The sequence below is a fragment of the Eublepharis macularius genome, chromosome 7 (genome assembly GCF_028583425.1).
Source record: "Eublepharis macularius isolate TG4126 chromosome 7, MPM_Emac_v1.0, whole genome shotgun sequence".
Taxonomy (NCBI): Eukaryota; Metazoa; Chordata; class Lepidosauria; order Squamata; family Eublepharidae; genus Eublepharis; species Eublepharis macularius.
This window is the reverse complement of record NC_072796.1, coordinates 74,781,643-74,808,529: the sequence shown is the minus strand read 5'-3', so window position 1 is coordinate 74,808,529 and position 26,887 is coordinate 74,781,643. Positions and strand designations below refer to the sequence as shown.

At 39.4% G+C, this 26,887-nt stretch overlaps 2 protein-coding genes across 5 annotated transcripts in view; one reads left to right on the top strand and one right to left on the bottom strand.

The window, feature by feature from the left end:
• The window catches only part of NPC1 (NPC intracellular cholesterol transporter 1), a 40,391-nt gene extending 39,428 nt beyond the window's left edge, over positions 1-963 (top strand). The window contains exon 25 of the mRNA XM_054985350.1: positions 356-963. Coding sequence (XP_054841325.1) covers positions 356-438 — 83 coding nt within the window. The 3' untranslated portion in view covers positions 439-963. The remainder of the gene's footprint in view (positions 1-355) is intronic.
• Positions 961-26,428, bottom strand: RMC1 (regulator of MON1-CCZ1). Of its 4 annotated transcripts, XM_054985352.1 has the most exons (18): positions 23,386-23,435; positions 21,768-22,391; positions 20,863-20,949; positions 18,994-19,134; positions 17,736-17,839; positions 16,478-16,567; positions 16,259-16,364; positions 14,477-14,588; positions 11,187-11,231; positions 9,866-9,919; positions 8,634-8,762; positions 8,080-8,186; positions 7,509-7,628; positions 5,017-5,094; positions 3,654-3,758; positions 3,327-3,395; positions 2,881-3,106; positions 961-1,064 (listed from the first exon to the last, which is right to left on the bottom strand). In XM_054985352.1, exons 4-18 carry the CDS (start codon positions 19,069-19,071, stop codon positions 985-987), a joined length of 1,503 nt encoding a protein of 500 aa, XP_054841327.1. In that variant the 5' UTR covers positions 19,072-19,134; positions 20,863-20,949; positions 21,768-22,391; positions 23,386-23,435; the 3' UTR covers positions 961-984. The 4 variants fall into 4 exon arrangements, with proteins under 4 accessions (XP_054841327.1, XP_054841326.1, XP_054841328.1 ...); XM_054985351.1 differs by having other exon boundaries at positions 21,768-23,451; XM_054985354.1 differs by lacking the exons at positions 961-1,064; positions 2,881-3,106; positions 3,327-3,395; positions 3,654-3,758 and adding exons at positions 4,529-4,559; positions 24,751-24,827; positions 26,229-26,428 and having other exon boundaries at positions 21,768-21,824; positions 23,386-23,470.
• Positions 26,429-26,887: the final 459 nt, after the last annotated feature.

The window sequence follows — 26,887 nt, the reverse complement described above, 5'->3', positions numbered from 1 at the left end:
ATAATTGGATCGCAGTGCTGAATTTTGTTAATTCATATATGAAAAATACACTATACAAAACAGTAACCTGTATGACCTCCTATTTTTCTTGATGGTGTTCTGAAGGGAATGGGGGAGACTAGTTTTCCAACTACGGTATTTGTATCTAGTCATGAGAAACCTTCCTTTTTTGTATTGTGTGATTGCTTTTCACTGTACAAATCACCACTTCTGTACATGGATTTTACTTTTCCAATCAAAACCATTTTGGTGGAAGAATGTATTTCACATAAGCAGACTGCTTCAAATCTTGGTATGTTTGAAACCTAGCATTACCAAACTGGAAAATAATTTTGACTGTTTTATACCTCCACAGGGCCTTCAGTAAATAAAGCTAAAACACGTGCAATTCAAGAAAGGAACAAGGGTTCAGAAAGAGAAAAGCTCCTGTTCTTCTAGCCATTTTAAACAAAGTGGTCAGTGGACTCCTAGAATTTGTGGCTGAAGAGCCTTTCATCATAATAAATGGCAGCAGATTTCTATGACTATTGTCTCACAACCAGAACACACTCGTGGATGGTTTAATACCAGCAAAACAGCACTAATTCTGAACAGTTTGGCACCAGGAAGAACAACAGTTTTGCATTTCAGTATTACTAAAATTAAAAACACTAACAGGATGCTAAATTACTACTATTGAAATATTACAGTTAAGGGAAAGACCACTGGTCCAGAAGACGAATAGCTGTCTTGGTGGGATTAAAAGTGATACATACGAGAAAAGATTACTGAACCACTGACACTTTTTAAAATGCAAGTCAATGCAATTTTGGGCTCTATTTTTAGAAGAAAAATAAGCCGTCACTCAAAATGTTGTAATTTTTAATATTTGCCAAAGCGTCTGTATATATACTTTATTATAAAGCAGGGGTTTTTTGTAGGTCAAAAGTACATAAATGAAATAAATTAAGTTTATACATTTTGTATTGAAAATGCTTGAGTACTTCAGGACATAGTAGGCTTCATTAGAGCTTGGTCTCCAAAAACTTGCTTAAAATACATGACATGCTCTTCACAGTGTTCTCCTATGAAGTAAGAACAAATACCGTAATGTAAACATTACTATACAACTAGTGCAGAACATTTGTGGAATCAAAGCCGACAAGCCTTTCTTACAGTTTAAGCTATTAAACCTCAAGAGCTGCTTCTTAAACTACCACATGTGTTTGCTTTTATCCCTGCACTACTTAAAACTTCCAAATCAAGAACATGGCATATATGAAGCCCAAGTAGTTGTCCTAAGAAAAACTTGATACAATTAAACTTGATCTACAGTAAGATATGGTACAGTGGAAAGAGCTATTATATAGCTGGAATGTAACCGAGAAGTCTTATAAGCTACTATTAGACTGATTAATCACTTGGTAGAAATGAAAGTCACAGCCCAGGCTATAGGCACAATGAGGATGCATTCGTTTTCCAAGCCATCTGTTTCTATATATGAAATAGGATAAATGTCTTTGTATAGGGAGGGCTTGCTTCTATAACTCTACCAGTACAGTTGGCTATCCCACCTCTCCTAGCAGAGCTATGTTAGAATGATTCAAGCTAGCAGTTTACCTTGTAATGTCTATGCCTTGCACTGAAAATTACAATAATTAGGCTTTTCAATCATACTTAAATTGTGAGTTGTTTCTGGGATACTGTACTAAAGGGAATTGTTTGCATGAAAAAGTATTTGGGATTTGCTGACAGGGAAGTTGGACATGTATGTATATAGATTAGAGTACCCATACACCCTAGTCTACTAAGGAGAGTGAAGCTGAGCACACTAACAACAGACAGTGACACAGAAATGTAGATCCATGACGTATTTGTAGGAAATACTATTCTTATTCCTAGCAAATGCAGGCTATATATTATTTAACTGAGGAAGTGCTGTTTTTACAGTCCCCATAAAAGCATCAGAAAAATACATTCTTAAAGTTCAGCTGACAAGACAGCAAGCGTTGCAGTAGTATTCTGGGCAAGCAGGGTAGTCTAACCCTACTTATAATAATAGCAATCTACAACTGCTCTTCCAGTAATAGCTACTCACTGCAACACTGTGTGTGTGAAAGAGACAGACACCACACAGCAAAATACCAAGGAAAATCTAAAAATGTTTTCTACTAGAAGGACTCTTCCCCCTTCCAGTTCATTATTTGTAACTTCTTGAGTCTTACATTAGTACCAAATGGAAGCTGATCTAGCATTTAGTTAGGCCTATGTTTACTAGCTTTAACTAGTCTCTGTCAGATCAGACCTGCTCTGTGTATATGCAATGTTGGTGCCTTTTATGACAGTTAGAAAATACATTAAGTGTATTGGTAACACTGAATAACTCTGGTTTTTCTCAGGTTTATATTTGCTTGAACTTTCAAGAATGTTAAGCACTAACTTATGTATGTAGCTTAAGTCCTATTTAGGCATCTGGCTTATAGGAAAAATGTATGGCAGGTTCTGTAAGAATACCTCATCTGTTCAGTTGTCTTAATAAATTTATATGAAGATAATACTTTCCATATATCTAACTAGCTGATCTACGTTTGATATTAAGCATTTTTAGTACACACCTATGCTGACTTATTTCTGTCTAACCCCACTGAAACAAATGTCCCTAAATTCCCTTTACCTGAAGTTACAAAAACTTACTGGAAAAACTCTGTTCTCTATTAATAATACAGGAACTATGGAGCCCAAATTAGAATTGATCAAAATACCAAGCCTTCTCCCTGTTCACACTGAACTGTGGGTCTAAATCTTTGTTTAAAAATACACTAGACTCGTCAGCTTATTTTTATTATGCGACTTTTTAAAAGCTTTATTCCATAGGATTTCCTTTTCCTCAAAACTGTTTACCTGGATTGAAGCTAGGGTTTCCACGTAAGCGTTGATTTCTCTGCTCAAAGAACCTAAATATGGTATAGAAAAGCATCTCATCTTCAGTCTGCTTTGCTGCATCAAGAAATTTGCGGGCAGAAATGCTATCATGTCCTCCAATGCCCCTGATAAATCTCAACGCAGCCAACACCTGATGTTTGGACAACAAAACTTCCACTATTTCATCATTTGCTGTAGAGAGTCTCTGAAAGCACAAATGAGTCGATTATGAGTGGTTGCTGAAATAAAGAGGCCAGGAGTCTTTACTGTACAAGGAAAACTTCCCCTTACCTACTTCACAGACTTTTAAGGTACCATCTCAATCCTATTTTAGAACTGATTCCCACCTATATCAATAACCAACAACCTGAAACAGCATACCAAAAACTTATATCTGAAAAGAAACCAGAAAAACTTGTATCTACCTTTAACATATCCAGGGAGAGCTGATGTGCTGGAGGGTAAATGCTCTCCAGAGACAACAGCAAACAGGCCTGCAACGAGAGAAATTCATAGCCAATACCATATTTTGCAAATTGAACTGAAAGCAGTGCAATACACTAATAAATGCTGGACTTGGGATTGAGCCGTAAATCAGTGAGGAAGGGGCACCTACTAAGATGTTATTTCCTAACCTACCTAATGGGCGGTGTGAGGATAGTCCCCTATATGATATTTGGAGTAGGGCAGAAGTATTAAATAAGCACAAAACATTTAAAACTTCAAAATATTAGACTGTTCAAGTAACATACCAGAGGCTTTGAATCACTGAGCACATGGTACTGCAAGAACTGGTGAAGCATATAGAATAGGTTGTGCTGGACAAGGGTTTTGATAACCAGCTCATACAGATAATGCTAAGGAGACAAAAGAGGAAAGCAAGAATGTTTCCATGATTAGATTACGAGGCAGATTCTACCTAATCTTGAGATACTATATGGGTATCCCCATATGGGTATTAACAGCAATATTTTTGTGGTAGAAGCGTTTCTCTATTCAATAAACTTATTTTCCATCTAAAATTCCAAAGATTACTAGTTTCTAATAATACTGTTTCACATAACTATTTTACAAACTATTCTAGAAGCAAGATGGAAATGGTCTTAGCATCTACCAAACACATTTTTAAAAAGTAAGTTTGCAAGAAATTTAATACATCTACTCCAAATGCAATTTGTTGGATTTGCAGCCTTTGGCTGCAATGCTTAATATGTTACTCCTATAATAAAAATAACCTCAAGCCTCATATTACCTTTAGACCCGCTCCAAGCTCCCACTGCTGCCATCATTTGGCAGGGGAAAGGGGAGGGCTGTTGATGGAAAGGAGTTAGAATGCCTGCATGTACAGAGCACTACGCATTAGGCATACATGTGGCAGAGGCCGCCTAGATTATTTAGTTAAACTATTTATATCCTGCCTTAACTCCTTGGCCTAAAGGTAGCTAACAAACCAACATCAACTTGCAAATACATTAAAACAATAGAACAGTAAATCAGCAAGCTGAAAAGCACACAAGCTAAAACCAGCCCAACCAGCCTGCCAAAACAATTTATCCTCCACCAAATCCCTTGGAATAAACCCATTTTACACACCTCCTTAAATGCAGAAAGTGAAGACACTCTCTACTCAGGTACATCATTCCTTTGGATTGGTCCTACTACAGAAAAAAACCTACGACATTGTTGCTAGATGAACAATTCTAAGACATGGCACCACAAGGAAAAGATGGTCTGAAAAGCATCGTTAACAAGCGGGAATATACTGGGAGATGCAGTTTGATAAGTAGAAGGGCCCTAGATTGTGAACAGCTTTAAATGTTAAAAACCAGCATGCTGAATTGAGTCCAGAAGCAAATACAGTTTCTCAAACGGCCCATACAACACAGTTTTATTTGACATAGTACTAATCAAAGTACTCTGAAACCAAAAGTTTTAAGTTGCTCTAATACTATAGAATTGAATCTGGTGGCTCTCTAGTTCTGTCAGTTTTTACAGATGAGAGAAAAACTCCTCCCTGAAAAGTCTATGGATAAAAGTACGAATTAAAGCCAGTAGGGAAGTAGCATTTAAGGGTAAGGCACAGCATAGAATATATTTGTAAGACTTTTTTTTTACCTGAACAGCTATTTGGAATTGGTTCAACGAGCGAATATATTCCATTAAGACAGCTATAGTAAACTTGTGAGGTCCTTCCTATAGAAGAAAAGAAGAAACTTGAAGAGTGTAGCGGAAATTGCTTAAATTTTCAGGTTATATACCAGATACGCTTTTAAGTAACGAATAACTGACAAAAATATTATCCTGGTTTAGTCTTTTTGAAGTTAGGCTTGTCTCTTACTAGTTCTAAAGACAGACAGCTGAGAAAAGTAAGTCTCTGTCCACTGTAAGTGTTTCAGCTATTAACCAGTCTCTACTGTACTTCTACTACAATCCTATATAAAGTTAATACAATCGAACCCCTCCCCCCACTGTACTGTCCTTAATAGAGTTACATCCTTCTGAGTACTAAAGATACAACTCTATTTAGGATTGCTCTGTAAATGGACTTCAACTGGAGGACAGGAACATTTCGGGTGGGGGGGGATCAAGGTATTTTTTCAATTTTCCAATTAAAAATTGGGAAATTTTCAGAAGCACTACAAAAAAGCCCTCTTGAAATATATTTGTCTTGCAATGAGCGCAATTCCTTTTAAGATAAGATTTTATTCACCCAAAATAATTAATGAAGGACAGCCTAAAGCATTAGAGAATAATAAGCAGGCGACCTACAAGAACTTGTGGGGCTATCTCATTTCCCCTCTCCCACTATTTTAATTTCCCTTTCTTGAAAGCCCCCATTGCCTCTCCTTTTCCCGCTTTCTTCTCTCCTGCTTTATCTGCCCCTTGACTTCAGCCTTCCCTCAGTAACTCACCCAGCAGCCTCTCCCCAGGAAAACTAGATAAGTTGTGTAGCACCAGTCTGGGCCCAGTTGTAAGGTGGGCCCAGTTGGATGATAGGGACCTTGCAAGGACCTGTGAGGGAGGGGAATCTCACTTCCTCTGTCCCTCTCTTCACACTATTTCCTCTTTCCCTCCCATCTTAGTGGCCCTCACATTCTCCCTTGTTTCTCTCCTTTCCACCCACCCACCTTTTGTCTGCTCCCTCATCTTCAGCTACATTTATTATTTATTTACTTCATTAATACCCAACCTTTCTCCACAATGGAGACCTAAAGCAGCTTACACTATTCTCTACTCCTCCATTTTATGCTGTTAGTAGATGGGCTGAGTGTGTATGATTCACCCAAAGCCACTAAGTGAGCTTCCACAGCAGAGTGGGAATGACTCTAACCACTACACCACACTAGCAATTGTGAGCTGGCTGCTGTTGAACAGTAGCAACCAGCTGGGCCTAAGCGAGTCATGCAAGTTGTATGGTGGTTAGTGTCAGGTCTGGCCCCAATAAGTCTTCCCTCAAATGCCAAAACACCCCCCCCCAACCACACACAATACTGTTGTGGTTGCCTCGCAATGACCACAGAGGGCGTTTGTTTCTTAAAGCTACATGTGCTGCTCTATCATTTGAAGGGATATATTTTTTTTAGATTTCAGTTTTTTCAGCAAACCTGGGGCTTTCCCTACATTTATAGAAAGATTTGTCTTGTTTGGCCCCAAGGCCCCAGTCTCTGGATTTAAGTATCCACAGATGGGGTCAATAGAAGAATTAGATATGTTGATGATAATTTCTATAAATGCTGTGGTCAGCATATTTTCAAGGAGACATTTATTGTTTGAATATGAATAATTCTGACAACAATTAATAGACTTTATTGGTTTTTTTATAATGATGGATAATTAATAATGATGAATTATTAAAAGTTCAATGTCTTCAATGTTAAAAATTTTAACCATGATCTCCAAATATGCTGGTAGCCCCTGTTGTGACAGTGTGAGACTGGTTTTGTCCCGACAATGTCTTTTACTGCAAAATTTGTTTTTCTAATTTCAACTTTCATTTTTTCCTAACTTTCAGACAGCAAAAAATAAGATAAAAAAGGATACATAAGCTAAGGTTGTGTAAGTTAAGGTTGCCGCTCTCTCTCTTAAATACTGGATATTATTTACAATTTAGTTTCTATGTATATTTTTAAATTTTATAAATATGCCAAATAATACAATTGTACATGTTAGTTACATTATAAATAATGACTTAGATCCTATCAAAAATTACTATGGGCAGTAGAATTTCTGCAGAGTGATTTTCTTGCCTCCCCCCTTCCAAAATGCCACCCTGAAATAGTGCTTCCAGTAACACTTTGCAGGCGGAAATTGGAGGGCTGCCATGAGAAGGGTCGTTCAGCAAAACTGACACCCCCCCTCCTTGTTCATGTGATCTGTTTGATAGGATCCAAACCCATGCATTTGATAAAGCAGTTAAGTAAGTTTAGGTTTGAAATCCATTTGATATTTAAGTTCTTCATAAGTTTCTAGAAATTATGTACCTTTGAAACTGGAATAACATGTGATAGAATTGCACTGTAAAATGACTTTTGATTCTCTCACATGGGACTTGCATGTGAACATCTATAAAGCTAAACCAACGTTTCAATGCCTCTCAACCAACCAACCTTTTTTTCAGTAAAGACAGACAAGACATGTGTATATATGTCTGACTGATCAATAACGGCCTGAGTACGAATTGGTCGTTTGGGAGGTGGATTGTTTCTGCTTTGTCCAATTTCTAATGCCTGCAAAAGATCAGAAAAAGGTTTATTAAAGATATACCAAAACACATTTGAAAAAGAACAGTTAGATATGTTCATCTTACAGGCTGCTCCTAAATCATTACTTGGTATTAAGTAATACAAATAAATGCCTTTTGAGATCTGACTGTTAGTCCCAAACTAGAATTTTAGACAGAACTCTGAGCATAGGTTTTAACCTTTACCAAAAACTAAAGTAATCCTTTTATCTTCAGTTAAATTGGAATGGAATTTGGATTCTATAATTTTTCACAATAAGGGTATCAATAAAGTATTCAGTGTCTATGACTGCAGTTAAAACCATCATTATACCACTGTTTAGTGTTACAGAGGCAAATTGTGGATATATGCGCAAAACAGAAAGCTCTGTTTTACTGTGTGATGAAGAAGTTTTTGGCAAACCAAAACAGTATACGAATCAATGCAAATAACTTGCCATATTATAACTCTGCTCTGCTTCCAGGTATTTCTTATACTCATTATTGAGTTTATCAAACACAGTGGCAATCACACCCAGTGATCCTCTGTCTGGTTCACTCAGCACTGCAACAGAAAACACTCTAGTTTATTACATTCTGGAAACATGTTTTTTAGAGTAGCTTCTCATCACATACTCGTTTTAACAAACCAGTTAGCCTTTAAGGTGCCATCTTCAGAACTGGTAGAATGTAAAAAGATAGGCTAGTTAATATATACACGCCCTGCTCTATAAGAAAATAGGTTAGTGTGTAAAATGGTTACTTTTAGAAGTTTTTAAGTTCCAAGAAGTGTAGTCATGTTAGTCTGCTGTAGCTAAAATAACAGTCTTGTAGCATTAAAGTCTAACAAGTTTATTATGACAAACAGTGCCTTTATCTGATGAAGTGGGCAGGCTTATGAAAGCTTACACTACAATTAATTTATCAGTATTTTAAGGTACCGTAAGACACTGTTATTCCTGAACTTTTTCCCTACATGAAGAGAGTCTGTAAACTGAAAGCAACGACTCACTCTGAGAACACACTGAAAGAATAACCATTTTGCAGTCTTTTCTCTGAAGAAGAAAATCCATTAGCTTCCCTTTGTCTGGTAACAGATTTACTATAGGTTCAAGTTTCACCTGGAGATTCCAAAGATAGCCTGCAATTTAAAAAATATATAGTAAATCTTTTTGCAGAGGGGATTGAGATTTGCTATAAGAAAAACAACCATCACTTAAAGAGTGATAAACTCTTAATACCAATATTGTCCTTGTAAATATCTGCATAAATATGTCAAGCTGCAATATCAGAACCAAAGAGTCGAAAACTGGTTATAATAACTGAATCCTCTGTTGTCACATTCTGGTACTATTTGAAGCAAGGGCCATTAATATTGAAAAAGGTCTTCAGTTACTCTGATATTCCACCATGTCAAGATAGGGTTTTTCAAAGTGAAAAATATTCAGTACTTTATACTACAAAACAAGCAATAACCTATATAAACCAATGAAACATTAGTAAAGAAAAAAATTAGTGGCACATTAACTTCAGAAGCTGTGCTCTGTGTGCTCCACTTAGAGTGCTATAAATCACAACAACTAGAGAACAGAAAAGACTTGGAATTCTTTTCCAATTTGCCTGAGGCAACTCTTCTAAGTTTTAGGCTTAGGTGAAAATATCTTTGTTAGCCAGGTCTCTTCGTAATTAATCCCCACCCTGATATTATTTTTACTGTTGATTTTTATTTAAATCACTGCTGATTTTATTGGTATTAACTGTGCAAGAGTTCTTAAAGGTGCTGCTGATGCTGTTATGGGTGTTTTACTGATTTTTTTGGTTTGCTTTGCTGAGTGATATTGAATTGAATCCCGATGAGGCTTTTCATGAATGGAGGACTGGGGAAATTCTGCTGATTTCCCACTACCACAATAAACCTCCAAGTCCCCTCGCCTGTCATTTCTGGAGGTAGTACTGCAGGGGGCATTTTGGGCTGCCACAGGAAAGAGGAAGTGAGGAAAGTCCACATCCACAGACTGAACATCTTCTCATCAATGGAAATATTTGACAGAATCCAAGCAATTATTTTACACTTTCTACTACAGTTTTTAATTGTTGCTGTTTCTTAATTTTAACAACTGCCTACTAATTCTATTATTTTAATGATTACTCCCAAAGTGACTAACAAAAGAATCTTTCTGTGAGATTGCTATAAAACCAATCTAAATTATGAATAAATAAATCTTGTGACAGCTTCACACTTACCTTCACTTGCACTGATTATAATGTCAGGTTGAAAGACAATCCAAGATGAGGAATCTAAAGGTTAAACAAAATTTGCAACTAATATCTATCAACCTTTTCCTCTTCTGTCATTAATCTGATTCATGGCCTGGATCCAAAGAACAAAACAACTAATTTCAAATGCCAGAGAAATTTAGACTTGTGTTTCTCAAATAACAGCCCTTTACTTTTTAAACTTAGCAGAATTTCCTTAGCCATTTTGTTGTTCTTTGAAGGCCTCCACAGGTGGAAAAAAGTTGCATATTGGCCCATGCTAAACCCAAAACAAAACCAATGTAATAATCTTTTCACGCCAAGCAAAATAACACAAAACACTGTGTACTTTAAAGCTCACCAGAACTCTTCATTTAAAAAAAACGGGGGGCAGAGAAAAAGGACATTTTTCAGGTCATGATCTTAAAACCTGGTCAAGCCAGCATTTGGGGTGGATACTGCAGTTTTTGGTTCTGAATTGCTATTGGTATTAGATTACAACACTTGCATCCTAAGAAGCGCTATATAATGGTCACCTCACTGGAAAGATAAAGGCCACAGTTCAAAACCACAAGTGGCACAGCATATGCCCCAAATGCTGGCATGACCAGGTCTTAAGATCATGACCTGAAAAATCTGCTTTTTCCTCCTCTAAAAAAAAATCTGTTTTATTTTGTAACATCTAGCCTGATGTTCTGGTGAGGTCGAAAGCTTGCACAATGTTTCATGTCATTTTGGTTGGCCTTAATGAAAAAGCATTACATGGATTTTGCCTTTGAAAGCCTGCCACTCAAAAGTAAAGGTCAGAAAATCCACTCAGCATATATGCACCTAAAGTAGTTCTTTGACATGCAGCCTCCTATCAACAGGTAGCTGAAAATAGCTATTATTCATCCCTAGCATTTAACATCCCATCAAATATTCAGCAATTCTCCCAATCACTTTAACAATAATGCATTGTAAGTCTCCCCTGTCCCAAACATCAAGAAATAATTAGGTGCATTTTACAGTGGTTTCACATTGGTTTTTAATTCAAAAGGTGTGTTCCATTGTTCAGTGGCTTTGTCAGGTATCGTTAAACCAAAGGAATTTTATACTCTATTTCAAGTTGCATTACAAAGATTTCTATAATTTAATAAAATGTTGCTCCCCCAAACACAAAGTGCTACATGTACTACTGTAACCTTTTAGTAGTGATCTATAATAATTAATTTGCAGGTTTATAACTATTATACAGATGGAGTTGACAGAAGACAGCCAAGATCTACAGTTTCATATCAGGACAAAGCTAAAACAGTTCAAAGGATACAGAGTTTACAGGGAACTGGAAACTGGCTGGTTACAGCAGTGGGGCCTACAATGGGAAAATATACTGTATTAGTGTTCACATGCCAGAAAATAATTTTTCAGATAAAATTTACCAGCAATGTTTTCCATACAGTAGAGTAGTTAAGATTTATCACGTAACTGAAGCTATAATGTAAGAATCACGTAACTGAAGCTATAATGTAAGAATCATGTAACTGAAGCTATAATGTAAGAATGCTAGCTCAAGAGTTAACTGCAGTATCTAAACAAAAGTAAGCACTAATGGGATGACACAGGAAACTATAGTTGCTTGCGATGCTACAAAATTTTAACTTCCAAAATATATCATTCATTAATCATTACCACTAATGAGGTATCACTTGCAGCAGGAGATCTTTAAGTAGTTTGTGGTGAACAAAAGCACAAAGATTGGCCGTTTGTTGGACAGGTCTCTGACAACTTTCCCCAAGAAAGGACCTCTGTTTGGCAAACATGGACATTTCCCCAGGAAACTGCATTATTTATTACAAGGATAAGGGGCCACAGAGATTTAAGAGGCTGAATGAAATCTGTCTGCACAAATCTGTTATCGTGGAGACTTGTTGGATAACACATATGACAATACTAGTGATGAGCAACATCATGTCAATCCACATCCAATTTCCTGCAACATATTTTGTGACCAAATATTAGAACTCAACCAGAAGAACAGGGCTTATAAAGAAACTGAAATAAACTGGGATAAGGCTGAGGACAGGGAAGATTTTGCCAGCCATTTTCACCTCTGTGTGTGCATGTGAGAAACTGTCAAGGGATTTCTCAGAACTGGTGCAAATCCATTCTTTAAAGACTGAGTGCCATTCTCTCTCATGCTCTGTGACATCATTCCAAATTTTAAAAGCTTGTAGAGCATGGTAAGTGCCAGATTAACTCCATTATGTGTCACCTGATGACCATTTATTTGAGATACTTATACACTGCTTTTCTCTCCAATGGAGAACCAAAACAGCTTACAACATTCTCTCCATTTTATCTTCATAATAACCCTGTGAAGTATATTAGGTTAAGTGAGAATGACTAGCCTAAGACCACCTAGTGAGAGGATTTGAACCCGGATCACCAAGATCCTAGTCTAACACTCCATCTACTACACCATGCAAAAAGTCAAGGACAGTGAATTTAGATTTGCAGGATTACACCACAAAGTTTGAAATTCCACAGGACCATGCCCTATTTAAACAAGCATGGAACAGACGGAGGAAAAATTCTGTCCTCTGAGGCCATCAATACTTCATTTTATTGCCAACTATTAATACCTCTATTTCTTACTCAGAACAAAACTTGAAAGCTTCTCAGGTATGCAGAAAACAAAGCTTCTTTGCAGTAGCAATAGGCAAGCTGTTTCAGTTGTGTAATATACTGTCACTCAGATATTCAGTATCTATTAAAGAAAATAATTTCATTTCTTTTCATATTTCCTTATATCTGGCACAAACATTTACACAGATATGGGTTAGAAAGACAAGACGGAAAGCATGGTAACTCCCAGGGCTTTTTTTGAGGGGGAACGCTCTGGAACGGCATTCTGGCAGCTCTAGAATCTGCCCACGTGATCCTTTCCTGCTTCGTCCCTGTGGGCTCTGCAGAGGAGGGTAAGCTGCTTTGAGTTCATTGTTTTCATTCCTCTTTCTCTCTCTCACTCTCTCTGTGTGAATGAGTGTGTGAGAGAGAGCAGACCCTGCTCAGGCCTGGCGCGGGCTCTGCAGAGGAGGCTAAGCTGTTTCGAGTTCATTCTGCTTTCTTGAGTGAATGAGAGAGAGACAGAGAAAGCAAGCAGACACTGCTTGGGCCTGGCGTGGGCTCTGCAGAAGAGGCTAAGCAGCTTTGAGTTCATTCTGCTTTTTTTCATTCCTCTGTGAGTGACAGAGAAAGAAGAGAGAGAGAGAGAGAGAGAGAGAGAGAGAGAGAGAGAGAGAGAGAGAGAGAGCAAGCTGGGGCCCGGCGCAGGCTCTGTAGAGGAGGGTTAAGCTGCTTTGAGTTCATTCTGCTTTCATTCAGGGTTTTCTGTGAATGCGTGTGCTGCTTTGAGTTCATTCTGCTTTCTTTTCATTCCTCTATGAGTGAGTGAAAGAACAGAGAGAGCTGGGGCTCGGCGCGGGCTCTGCAGAGGAGGCTGCTTTGAGTTCATTCTGCTTTTTTTTTATTCCTCTGTGAGTGAGAGAGAAAGAGAGAGAGTGCAAGCAGAGCTGCTGGGGCTGGCTCTCCAGAGGAGGCCAGGCTGCTTTGAGTTCATTCTGCTTTCTTTTCAGGGGGGTGGGGTTGTATGTGTCTGTGTGCGCTGCTTTGAGTTCATTGTTTTATTTTCATTCGGGAGTGGGTGGGTGGGGCTGTGTGTGTATGTGTGCTGCTTTGAGTTCGTTCTGCTTTCTTTTCATGGGGGTGTGGGGGGCTGTGTGTGTGTGCTCCTTTGAGTTCATTCTGTTTTCTTTCCAAGGGGGTGGGTGGGGCTGTTCGTGTGTGTGTGTGTGTGTGTGTGTTGCTTTCATTCTTTTGTTGACTGAAGTTGATATTGTTATGGTTCCCACATCTTTTGAATGCAGATTGGTTCTGTGTTAGTTAAATATATCAGTTATGGTTATTTGTATTAATTAAAATATCAGTTATGGTTATTCCAGTTTTATGCTAGGAATGGATAGCTGTGTCCACTTCACAGAAGGCTTTCCTCAATATATTCATCAGCATATAGGTGTTCTTATGTCTTAATAGCTGTAACTCAAATGGTTCTCCCCACCCTCAGCTGATTAACATCACTGAAATTACAGTGGAAGTCATAAGTCAAATATGAAAACAGTCACCTAAGTGGTAAGGGAACGTATGGAAGAGGCTGGAAACATCTAACCCAGGTTTATCAAGGCCAGGGCACCTGCTAATTTATATCTGTTCATTGAAAGAACAGTTACCCACTTTCTGGTGGGTGCGCACCCCATTTTTTAGGAACAGTGCTTGGGTGGTTCAGCCTAACATACAGTTTTTCCAAGATCAAAACTGAAGATATTAATTCAAGCAGTTAATATGTTTTGAAATTTAACAACTTTGTCTCATGTTTAGTACTACAATTCAATGGATAGTCAGGTGAAATAGAAGCACAGCCAAACAAGAAACGTCTTCTAGCATCCATATCTTCGTAATTTATTTGTATGATTAGATCAGGAAAAATATAAATACCTATGATTAGAAAGAGAATATATATGTACCTACTGGATTTTCAAGTGAGATAAGTAAGAATCCTACCTGCCATAGGAATCTGATATGGCTGTATGGATCGAGCTGGAAGTACAAGCTGATGGAGAGTAACTGTACCATCAAATTCTCCTTTTAGCTTGATATCAAATATGAGAGAGGTCTAAAATTGAAAATATACAACTTTTCTTTATGATATGCCTCAAAATTAATTCATATGCAATTCTTTTCATTTCCATTTGTGCTCTCAAAAAGTCTTAAATCTTTAAAAGTTTCATTGCATTTTTATACTCTAGTTTTAACATTTGCCTTTTAAAAGCCTTGACATGGACTGTCAGTTCTAGTGTGAGGCATCTATAGTTTCCTTCCAGAACACATATTTCATAGATCACACACTTTGGACTTTAACAGGCATTTTTTGAAATAAAATGCTTAAATATACATCTGTGGTCATATAAATGTTAGTTCCAGGTTTTTTCAATAAAGAAGACTTTATACATTGTACTGCATATGCAAATTCATCCAAAAGGCAACATTTATCTCGTTGTAATGCATTGTGCTGGGTTCCGGGAAGCGACATCACTTCTGGAGTAATCACACATTTCATTTAATATTCAACAATATAGACGTCAAAGCGTCAAGAATCTTCAACAGCTAAGCATGCAAGACTCCATTCTCTCTTTTCACAATGAATGGCTGAACATTATTTTCTTGTTATCAACAAAAGCTGCTTTCCCCCAATTCAGCAGCTCTTAATGTGCACACATAGCTCTCTTACATTCCATTCCTTTCAACAAGGTAGTCAGAACCAACTTAGCATCCGTTCCCCCTTTGGTGCACGAACTCTTCCACTTGTTGACGAAGAGAAAGTGCTCATGCAACTCTCAAATGGGAGCACTGGTTTTTAATACATTGAGGGCATAGCAGCTCCCTTGCCATCTTTCCCTTCCCCAAACAGCCTACTATTTGCTCTGAAAATCTTTCCAGAGGGTCAGGAACCTCACAAAGAAAATGCTCCACAGTACAGGGTACTCAAGCAATGAGGGGCAATCAGATAAAATCCCTTCTCCTTCTTCCACTACCATTCAAACTGAATATTCAATATTCAATATTCCACTACCATTCAAACTGAATGGTAGTGAGAGACTGAGGTAGTTTTACTTCTCTCTTTGCATTTCACATGGGAGACGAACTGGGGTTGAGCATGATCCTAATTTCATCTCTCAATCCAGAATATTATACACTTTTAGCCTCTCAGTTTTTAAAGTGTTTGGAGGAGAGGAATATGATTAAAAAAGGATGGAGGAAGCATTTTTCCATACTCTTACCAAAACTTTCAGCTTCATCACAGTCAGAGCTATTATATGGGACTTGAGCATGGGATGAGGAAATACAGAAGGGTCAAGGAATGTGTATCTTATAGTATAATTACTATAGTATGCTAATTAGTCTCATCCAGGACCTCATAAGTGGGTCATTCATGCCAGTTTGCCCTTCCATCTTTAACTAATGCTCAACTGCCTTTAATGTTCTGTGGCTCCTGAAGGGAAATGAGCATGCTCAGTCTTTCAGGAGGTGAAGGGTCCTTTTTTTTAAAGAAAAAAATTGTGAACTAATGTTTTTCTGCACACCTGGGGACTTCTCCAGTGATGTAGAACCCCCTAGCTTGTTTGTAGATGGCCTCATATTGCTGCCCTACACTTAAGCATGGGATATTCATTATATATACATTTGAAATAATTTATGTCACATATATCTAAGAAAAGAAAACAAGGTAATATGTAGAGGACTTTAACAGAAGAAATATAAATGAGACAGGAACAAATACAATACCTCAGTATCTTGATGATGAACTACCACCAAATTATCCACAACGTTTAGTGCAAACTTGCCCGTCCTGTACAGCTTCAGTATATGCAACTTCTTACATGGGCCTTCCCTATAATATTAATATGCATTAGGGGAGAGGGGAAAGATTCTCACCAACAATCTCACTCTTATTCTTCAATATTCTTACAATTAAAAATTAAAGTTGATGATGAAAAAATTTACCTTGGTAAGTGATACAGGACCACCTCAGCGCCTGTACTATTGGATGTTCTTGAATGGTGTCTCAAGTAGAGTACATAAAGCTGCCCGTATCTAAAGATGCAGAGTAATGAAAAATGTATTTTGAATACATGAGCAGGTTTTTAGAAAGGATTTCTAGGGCCTTCAAGGCAGCATGTTGTATTGCTCTGTACATGTGCTGTCATACAGCTTTCTTCTGCAGACAATTCACAGAATCACACTGCTCGCGACTTCCCTTGAGGACTATTCATTTTCAATACATTTTTGTTAACATCCTCTAAAATCCCTGACCTTCCCCATTGTTCTTACATGCTCAGAGATCCCATATTGGTTATATTGAAATATTCCAAATAAAAGTACAAGGAAAAGCTCTATGCTTGCCATCTAAAGTAGGGATGTACAGTTTGGCTTGGAATTTGGTTTAAAATACTCAATTTGGGCTGATTCGGTGGAATCTGGCTATTTTGAATCAAAATCTTGAATATCAATCAGATTCAGTATTCTGGATTGTTTACTGAATTAATTTGGAAAAATCCAGCAAATTTGGCCATTTCCTATGATCCCAAACAGCCAATTTTATAGGCCCAAGATGAAGCTGCTCCCAGTCACTTGCCTCTCTCTCTTGCACTAGAAATAAATGGAAAAACAAAAACCACAAATCCAAGGAATAAAAGAAGAGAAGATATACTAAAAGCACATTAAAAAAATCAATTTACAGATGTTCAATGTGATTTGAGTCAAGAAACTCAAATCAAGGGCAAAAAAGGTGCTCCTACCTAAAACTATCATTGTTACATTCTTTGGTAACTCTAAGCAGAAATACCTAGTAATTTTTTTCAACCCAGAGGCTTTATGTTCTCTCTGATTACCAGAATAATGACTTTTCCTTTTAGGAAATAGTTTCAACTGCCTTTGAGGAAGAGTGTTCTTTCATTCAAAACACAGTTTATTGGGCCTTCAGTGAGCTGCTTAGTTTCCTATTAACCCTTGAAATTTCTCTTGCTTCTTGTTCATTAAAAACCATGGGATTTCAGAGAAGTTAACTGAAAGCTGATCATGTTCCTTCTTAGTAAAGAAAATGTTCTCTTGTGTTTTTCAGTTCAATATATAGCAAATCGACTTTGCTCCATAAACAGAATAAAAGCAGAACCACTAAGTGCAGTCTTTCCTTGCAAACTCTAAGACAAGGGTTAACTGAAGGAGGTGTGGGGAGGGAAAAATTGTTCACAGCAGTACGTACATTGTAGCCATGGCAATATCTCTCTCTGAAAGGCTGAGTTTGGATGCCTTTGGGGCGGCCGGCAATTCAATTTCAAACTTGGATAGCTTTGACATAGCTCCACCCTACAAAACAACATATTTAAAATATTGCATCTAATCCCACAGACTTCTCTTTTAATTTTCTTAGTAAGCATCACAGCATTTTCTAGTAGTCAGGATGAGTCTATTCTTTCTCCTCCTAATCAAGACAAAATAACAATCCAACAAACCTTTAGCTTTCAGTCCTAATGATGCAACTTGAAGTACATTCTAGCATGTTCCACTCTATGTTTATAGAAACAAATATTCCCATCAATCTTTGTGGCATTAGTTAGCAATTAGCAGCTCTAGCCCAAACCTGACATTGTCATTTGCCTTCCAAAGGCTAAATACAGACAAGCAGGGCTCATTTTGAGGGGGAACGCGCAGGAACGCAGTTCCAGTAGTTCTACAAAGAGGTCACATGTCAGGTGGCCCCGCCCACCTGATTTTTGGCCATTTTGGGCCTATTTCGGCCTGGATTTGGCCCAAAAGGTCCAGGATCGGGCCTAAAACAGCCAGGATTTGTCTCATAACAGCCAGGATTGGGCCTCTGATGGGTGGTGGATCACTCTCCCGCTCAGCAGCGGTCCAATTCTGACCATTTTGGGCCCAATTTCGGCCCCGAATGGCCAGGATTGGGTCCAAAACAGCCAGGATAGATGATGTCAGGGGGTGTGGCATATGAAAATCAGTTATGCTAATGACACACTTCCAGTGATGTCAAGGGGTGTGGCATATGCTAATGAGCTGTGCTAATGAGTTCCTGCAGCTCTTTTTCTACGAAATGACCCCTGCAGACAAGCATCAACAACCTATATGGCAATGGGACTTGACTACAAACAATTATGAGGGAAAGACTTCCTTGTTCTTCACCCTCCAAAATAGCCTGCTATCCACTGTTACAACTTCCATCATCATCATCATCATCATCATCACTATCGCCCTCCCTCTTCTGGCTAAACTAGTTGTTGAACATGGTATACACGAAGCAATCACAATAACCAATGAAAGTATGAACCAATTCTAACACAGAGAAGGAGTAGGAATATGCATTTGAAAGAAAATAATAGGCAACGAGGACACAGGAAAAACTTTATATTTTTACTTTAGGATTTATATCTTACTGGGATAGTTTTATGAAGTCCCCCAGGCAGCTGAGGAGGATAATCTTGTGTGCTTTAATACTACTTTCTCACCTTGAAATAGAATGGCTGCAAAACATTTCCAAGAACTGTAGTTGATAGCAGGATGACGGAGCTCTCGGGGCAGTACATGTACCAGTTCACATTAATATTCTGACTCTTCACAAGTTTTAAAGTTCGTTTCTCTGGTAATACCTAAAGACAAAGTTTTACATAAACTCCAGTATGTTAAGTATATTGAAATACCGCACAAACTTTACTGTTAACAATTCACATTAAAACTCTCTCCAGTCATAAGAACCGCTCTTGGTGGGTAGATTATTTAGTTAATTAGAGACAAATTATGCCATCAAGACCATCTTATATTCAACATGCCTGCACAAGCCTATTTAAAATAAGGCACAATGAACAAGAGCAAAAACCTACGGAATAAACTAGAATGAGGTATATGTAAAGTTCTGCCAAGTAATTCTCAAAGACTTCATTGCATGAGTCCAGGAACTACATGAGTTAAAACATTTTATTGATAAGCTAATACACTATTACATTCTTTGGCAGGAATGGCCTTTCTCTACAAGCACAAAACGTATATAGGATTCTAAACCCAGCTCCAGTCCCAGCCCCAGCCCCAGCCTCAGCCTCCTTCAGAGAACAGTTAGCTAAGTTTAATAGAAGAACAACAGAGCCCAGCTAAGATGATGTGAAAGTAACTTCAAGGCCTTCCCAGGAGAAAGGCAAACCGCAGACTGAGAAAAAGAGAACAGCAGGCTGTCACATTCCAGGCAGCAAACAGATTCTAACATTAGAGTCACACAGAATCAAACAGGTCTTGCAAAATGTAACCCGTACATAGAGTACACAGAGGCCTTGCAGAGTATGACAGGAGCAGCAGCGGCGTCAGGGTTTTCAGCGCCTGCGGCCAGCCGGTGGGCCGGGTGCCTCCGCGCACACATGCACCTGCCTGCGTGATGATGTCATGTATGATGTCATCAGGCCTGATTGCTGCTGCAGGCGGCTGGGACGGCGTGCGGGTGGCCTCCAAGCTCTCCTGCTTGGTTGCCCTGTGCTGCCACAAATGCCTGCCCATGGCTGCTGCACCCAGCCGGGGGCGTGTGCTGGCAGTGGTAGCAGCGCGGGGCGGGAGGACTAGGAGGCTGCAGCTCTGTGGCGTGTGCTCCCGCCCCCCGCGACTCCTCTGGCACCCCCTCCGGCACCCCGCGCCCTGAGGCCACCGCCTACCTGGCCTCAATGGGTGCGCTGGCCCTGGACAGGAGACATCCTGACAGTACACCAACAATAACTATTTTAAATAGAAACAAAGAATTTTGTGTCATCTTGAAGACTAACAAATTTATTGTGGCATATACTTATGTAAGCCAGAGTCTACTTCAGCAAATGCATAAAATAAGACTGAGTTGGCAGGGTACAAAAAAAAGAAAGAAGGTGGGTGTTATTACAAAGAGGCCAGAAGGTCAAGCATTCCAATACATCGTAGGTGTGCTACATGATACAGCAGACCACAAATGGAAAAAAGATGCAGTCAAACCAATAAATGATCTCAAATATGAACCATTCCCAAGATAAAAAGTGTGCATAAACGAGGAAGCACAACTATTTTCTGTAGTTAGCAATCCACTTCTTTTCCTTGCTGAGCCCACAGAGGACAGCATTAAATCTATATAAGAATTCTAACTCAGCAGAAGCTTCTTTATCCCCCCTCTTCCAATATTAGCTGGAATTTTGTGCAGGATCTTCAGTCAGGGACATGTGTAAAAAGCAAAAACAAAGAGAACAAAATTGTCCTCAGAATAAGGAGGATGGTTACGTAAGTAACAAGGTACAGTTGGGAGTTTTAGCCAAAACACCCAAAACAATTCAGCAGGTGCTTTAAAAAAGAGAGAGAGATACAATTATTTTACGTACCTGATAAAATTCAATTCCTTGATCTGTTATGAAGACTATTTCTACAGAACTTGTCCAGCAGAATCCTAGAATGTTGGCATTCTTGGTCTTTAACAGCAAATAGCATTTAATGAAATTTAAAACAGACATATATGCATAAAACTTCACATAAGTTATGTTACCATAGTTTATGCCGGAAAGTACTAGTAATCTGTCACAACGGAAACCTTCCCCAGTCAAAGAGTTGTATATCTGCTCATGCAGTATACAAATAAATAGGATTCCTCCAGTCACTTCAAAGTAGGGAGAAAATTCCATATAGGTTAAAAAAAAATTATTCACAAAAATGTTCTCTCCATTTATGAGCCCCCACATGTAACTACAGGATTAAGGCTCCCAAAAGGGTTGTGCACTAGGAAAAAAGTATCTGCATTGTGTTAATTTTGTCACTACACAAATGAAAGTTATGCCAAGAATTCTTCAGCATTCTTTATAGCCAAGAAATAGGAAATGAAACGTACAACATGACTTTATGTATGTCTACTCAGATAGAAGTCTCACTAAGTTCAATTTAAAAGGGCTTGGTTGCTAGTATACATGTAATACTGGATATACAAGGAACATGAGAGCGATCCCCTCTTGTGAAACATCTTCAGGATAACATTTCCAACATTAAAAAAACTGTTCAAATCTTTCTAATTGTCAAATATGTTTTTAAATGCCAGGAACATAATAATTACAGAGGGTGGGAGGAAGCTGGAATTTAAATATTCTCGAGACTATAGCTGCAACCGACCTGGAGCACAAAGGCATTATCTAACTGTTCATATACACTTTGAAAGAATTTTCAGGTATCATACTAGATTAATGGAGGTTACAATATAATTGAAGATCAGAGTAGTTAACTTAATAATTATTCAATGTACCTTGCATTCTTGAGTATATTCTAGTTGAGGACTGTCTGGAATGAAGTTCAGAAAATCCTGGAATGACGTTAAGAACAGCTATTAGCGAATGTTCAGAGATCAAGATGCCTAAACCAACTGATTTCAATGGCATGCCTATCTCTTGGCTATTTTAACCTGAGAGAGTCACAAAAAGAAAGATTAAAGTATGTCAAATAAGCCTCCTGTTAGGCTCTTTTCTCCTTTAACACCCAGCTTTCCATCTGAGGGTGCCCTCGTCTTTACTGACACTAAGATGTAATACTGAGTAAGTGGGAGTGGAAGGGATAATATCTGTTAATAAGAAAACATGAGACAAGTCAGGAACTACAATGCCAAGACCACGGCAATACAGCCCGGAAAAACCCCAACAACCATGAGACAAGTTGTTACAAATTACACCTATGAATGACATACAGTAAATTCCATGATGATTTTAAAAAATAGCTAACATTTCAGAGAGACAGCCATGTTTGCTTCATAAGACTATCATTTGCCATATTCAGGTATTCATGGTCACTTGAAGGCTTTACATGTAGCATTTGTCGATTTGACTGCAGCACTTGACTCTATCGATAGATCCCACCTGTGGGCAAAGCTGGCAGGCTTGAACATAGACAAGAGATTACTTTCATCAAGTACAGCTTACTTCATCAGATGCATCCTAAATTAGCATCTTATATAAATTATATATGCACATTAAAGGGAAAAACATTATGGCAAAAGGCCATGAAATGCAAGATACACTGCAATTCAGCACATCTATGCAGAACTCAAATGCAAACAGGAAGAGAACAATAATCATTCACAATGGCAGCAGCTGACAACACACACTTTGCCATGCTAATTTAACATGTGTAGTAAGAGAGAAAACCTTGGTCTCAATTGAGTGCTAAATGAATAGAATCAGAATGAATGACCTCTTCAACCATTTTATGCTGAATTCTCACTTCAAGGTTTTTTTTAATAAAAGCAAATGAAGATGATACAACTTGAACAAGTTTTTCTCACCTACATTTCCCATCTATTTCTAACATAGAAGCTGCACGTAAACATCATGTTAACAAATGTTAAACAGGCACTGTACCTGAACCTGATTGCAGCTGTGCTTATCTCTCGCATGCTTATATATAGCTCCTTCCCCTTACCTTCTTATGCAGAGTACAATGAACAAATCTTTGTTGAAAACGAACTGCAGTTAGCCATGATGGACAAATGCAGCCACCTGGGTTTACCCCCACAAGATGAGATTCTAAAGCATTGGGTTTAATCCAGGCGTAGAAGTTGGCAGAGGTGGGGGAAGCTAACGGCTAACCTGGGCACCAGCATTTGCACCTCACATAGTGCACCTCACTATGATTTAAACCAGGATTCCTTCATTGGAAGAAAGGGGAAGGAGGCAGGACTGAAGCACCTATCAGAACAAGGAAAAAAGCTGGACACATGCACAATGTTGGCTTAATCTGATGACTGAATGTAGGCAGAGACTAATATTATCTAACTATATTAAAATACTAAATCAGAATGGGTTTTAAGTTCATTGTCCTTATGCATATATTATACTTTACATCTTTGTATTTTTGAGAAAGACAATTCTTACCACATTTTTTTGTGTTCTTTGGACAGCCAGTATCTTGTTCCCCAAAGAAAATTTGATGCACTTCACCTCCCCTTTGTCTTCCATTCTGTAAACAGAGAATTATAGATGATATACTTTGATCACTTATTTCAGGTTGGAAAGGTATGTGAATGTGGGTGTGTGTTCGAATGTGTGTTTGCACTGCTGAGAGAGAGCCTATACACTCTGGATGGCCTAATTTGTATGTCTGTACATGCACAAACACGCACATTCCCATGAGACCTCTGCTAACAGATGTTCAGCTTTCTAATGTTAGGGTAGCTTATGCCCCCACTTCAACAGTGTCCCCAGTTTTACCTCTAGGAGTGAAAGGCAAGTATTTGGGAGAAAATATAAAGATGCACTTGGACATCAGTGGGATGAGGACCCAAGCGGCAGTCAATGACCAGCCCTTCTGCAACTTAGCAAAACAGAAGAACAATCTAGGCCTTGTCCATCAGCCTATATGGCCCAACTGCCCATCTGCACAAGGGGGAAGACAGAAAGGTCATTTTTTTTGGCAGACTCCCACCTACTTGATGGCCAACATACAAATGACAACAAATGGACACAACACTGCATGTAGGCTGTCCCCAATACAGTCTGAACAGAGCTCATATGAGCAAGTAGTATTTATGTTAAGAAGTCTTATAATCCCATTATTTGTAACTGCATTGAGTAAATCAAACAGACAGATTTATGTTCTACCATTGAAGGTGTGGCTTTTTATTAGCAGAAAGTGCCATCAATTCTCAAACAATTTATGGTGACCCATAGGGATTTCAAGGCAAGAGACATTCAGAGATGGTTTGCCATTACTTGCCTCTGCATAATGACTCTGTACTTTCTTGGTGATCTCCCATCCAAGTACTATTTTTTAAATTTTATTTTACTTTATTTTTAGCCTACCTTTCTCCCCAATAGGGACGCAAAATGATTTACATCATTTTTCTCTCCTCCATTTTATCCTCACAACAACTCTGAGAGGTAGGTTAGGCTGCGTGTGTGTGACTGGCCCAAGGTCACCTACCAAGCTTCCTGGCAGAAGGGAGATTTGAGCGTGGGCCTCCCAGATTCAGCTCTTTAACCACTACACCACACTGGTTATCTAATCAGGGCCAACCCTGCTTAGCTTCCACAATCTGATGATGGCAGACTAGCTCTATTCTCTTATATACTCAAATAAAGTTTAAAAAGGGAAATAAGGCTTCTCTTATTTTTCTGTATGAGATATATGTTCCCTTGTAAGGCAGCCTTTTCATGGCACGCAAGATACATGCATCCACACCAATTACAAGAGAAAACAAACTAGTAACACAGAAGCAGCACCAATCAAAATATACCTACCTGAATGATATAGGATTGCGATCTTCCAGACCTTTAACCACCACCCCAGTAGCTCCACCAGATCGAACAGCAAAAACCTAAATGATTAAAAATATTTTTAAAAATCTAGATTCAGTTGCACTTTGGTACCTTTGAAAGTAATCAGTTTTCAAATCAATACATTTGCCTTTTCCTTAAGACGCCCTCATTTTAATCACATTACTAACTTAAAATACTGAGGAGTTGGTTTTATTCCAAATTAAGGGTAGTGGCTCTATACAGAAAGAAGCAAATGCATCAGCCATATACATGCTCATGGACCTCCCTCCAGCGCATGGTCCTCCCTCCTGAATTTGATGCTTGCATATGCTATGTCATGCCCCAGTGGCAAATGGATGTCTTTTTTCCCTAATGCACATAGAATCCCCAGTATGAATTTAGGAAGATCAGGAGAGGGAGGGCCTGAAGAGATGAGGCGGTGCCATGCCTAGAATAATGCTGATCGCCACTTTGGGGTCAGGAAGGAATTTTCCTCTATGCCAGGGGTGGGCAAATTGCGGCCCGTGGGCCACATGCGGCCCACTACAGAGTTTTTTGCGGCCCGCCAAGAGAGTCAGAAAAATCTGCCTTGAACCGAGATTTCCTTCCCGTGCGCCACCAAAGATTCATCTCGTATTTTCCACTAGGACAGCTACACATGCGCAGTGTAGATACGCGCTTTTCCAGCTGATCTGGTTAATTTCAATTTTGTTTTTGCAACAGTAAACTGATTCTAAAATTAAATGTGCTTGCAGCTATAGATGATATGAAATTAGCACAATAAATAAATTGAATAAAACTACCACTATTTTATTTAATTTATATTTATTGATTTTTATGATACAACTTATACCTTTTCTGAAATGCAAAGTTAACTAATGAATGCAATCATTTTAAAAGGTGTGGCCCTCCGCTAACCTCCGCTCCCACAAAGTGGCCCCTGAGCCAAAACAATTGCCCACCCCTGCTCTATGCAAAACTGGCCAAGGATCCCGGAGGTTTTTTGCATTTCTCTGGGCACTGGAGGAAGGGGAGCTGTAAATTTCCAACGGCTTAGCTTTTGCCTTCAAAACAATACAGAGCAGGGGATGCCAACGTTAATTAAGTACACTGCACGGCAGGCAAAGCGGAGCCTTCAGCAATGTGTAACGAACACAGGCGGGACAAGCATGGCCCTGATTTCACCGGCCATAGATCTAGAGGAGTTAGCCGTGTTAGTCTATAGTCGCAAAATAGTCAAGAGTCCAGTAGCACCAACCAACTTTATTGCAGCATAAGCTTTCGAGAACCACAGTTCTCTTCGTCAGATGTGTCTGACGAAGAGAACTGTGGATCTCGAAGGCTTATGCTTTCCTGTTCTCAGCCGTGACACTTTTGCCCCACAGCCAGCCGCAAAGGGAGCGAGCGCCTGAGGAGCGGGGGCTGGCCAGAGGACTCCGCCCTCCCGCGGCCTGCCTCACCTGCTTATTGGCCTCGTCGAAGAAGACGCAGTTCACGGGACTCGCCTTCTCGAATTGCACCGGCCGCGCGCACAGCTCCAGGTAATAGTCGTGGTTCGCCGCCATGGCCGCGGGAGAAGCCGGGTTCGGGCGCTCCCAGCCGGCTGCTCTCTCTCGGCTGCCCGAAAGCCGGCTGCCCGGTCTGTCTGGATGTACGCCTTCCTTCCTTCCTTCCTCCCTCGGCGTCGCACAACCGCTTCCTGGTTACCCTCCCCTTCCACATGACCAGGGAGCTGCGGGGCTTGGTAAGCGGAGGAGGCGGCGACGCACAGCAGCCTCCTGAGGAGACGCGAGCGAGCCTGTGAGGTTGAAGGCCGCAAAGGCTTCCGAGGCAGGACTGAAAGCTTCGCTTTCTTATGCGGAGCATTCGAGGCTCCCGGTCTAGTCTTGCAGTAGCTAAAAGGATCCTGGCGTCTTAGAACAGATCTGCAAGGCGAGGGTCCACTACCGTAAACACGGCTGCCGTTGTTTTGGCGCGTAGGGCTTTGAGTATTTAGCACACGCTCGACACTCAGCAGGTAAAGCTTTCCTCTCAGCTCTGACCTTTTGGACGGCCAAACGGCAGTCACAGGCGGAGGCCGCTGGCCATTAAAAGGATGGTACTATTTTGCACTGTTCGT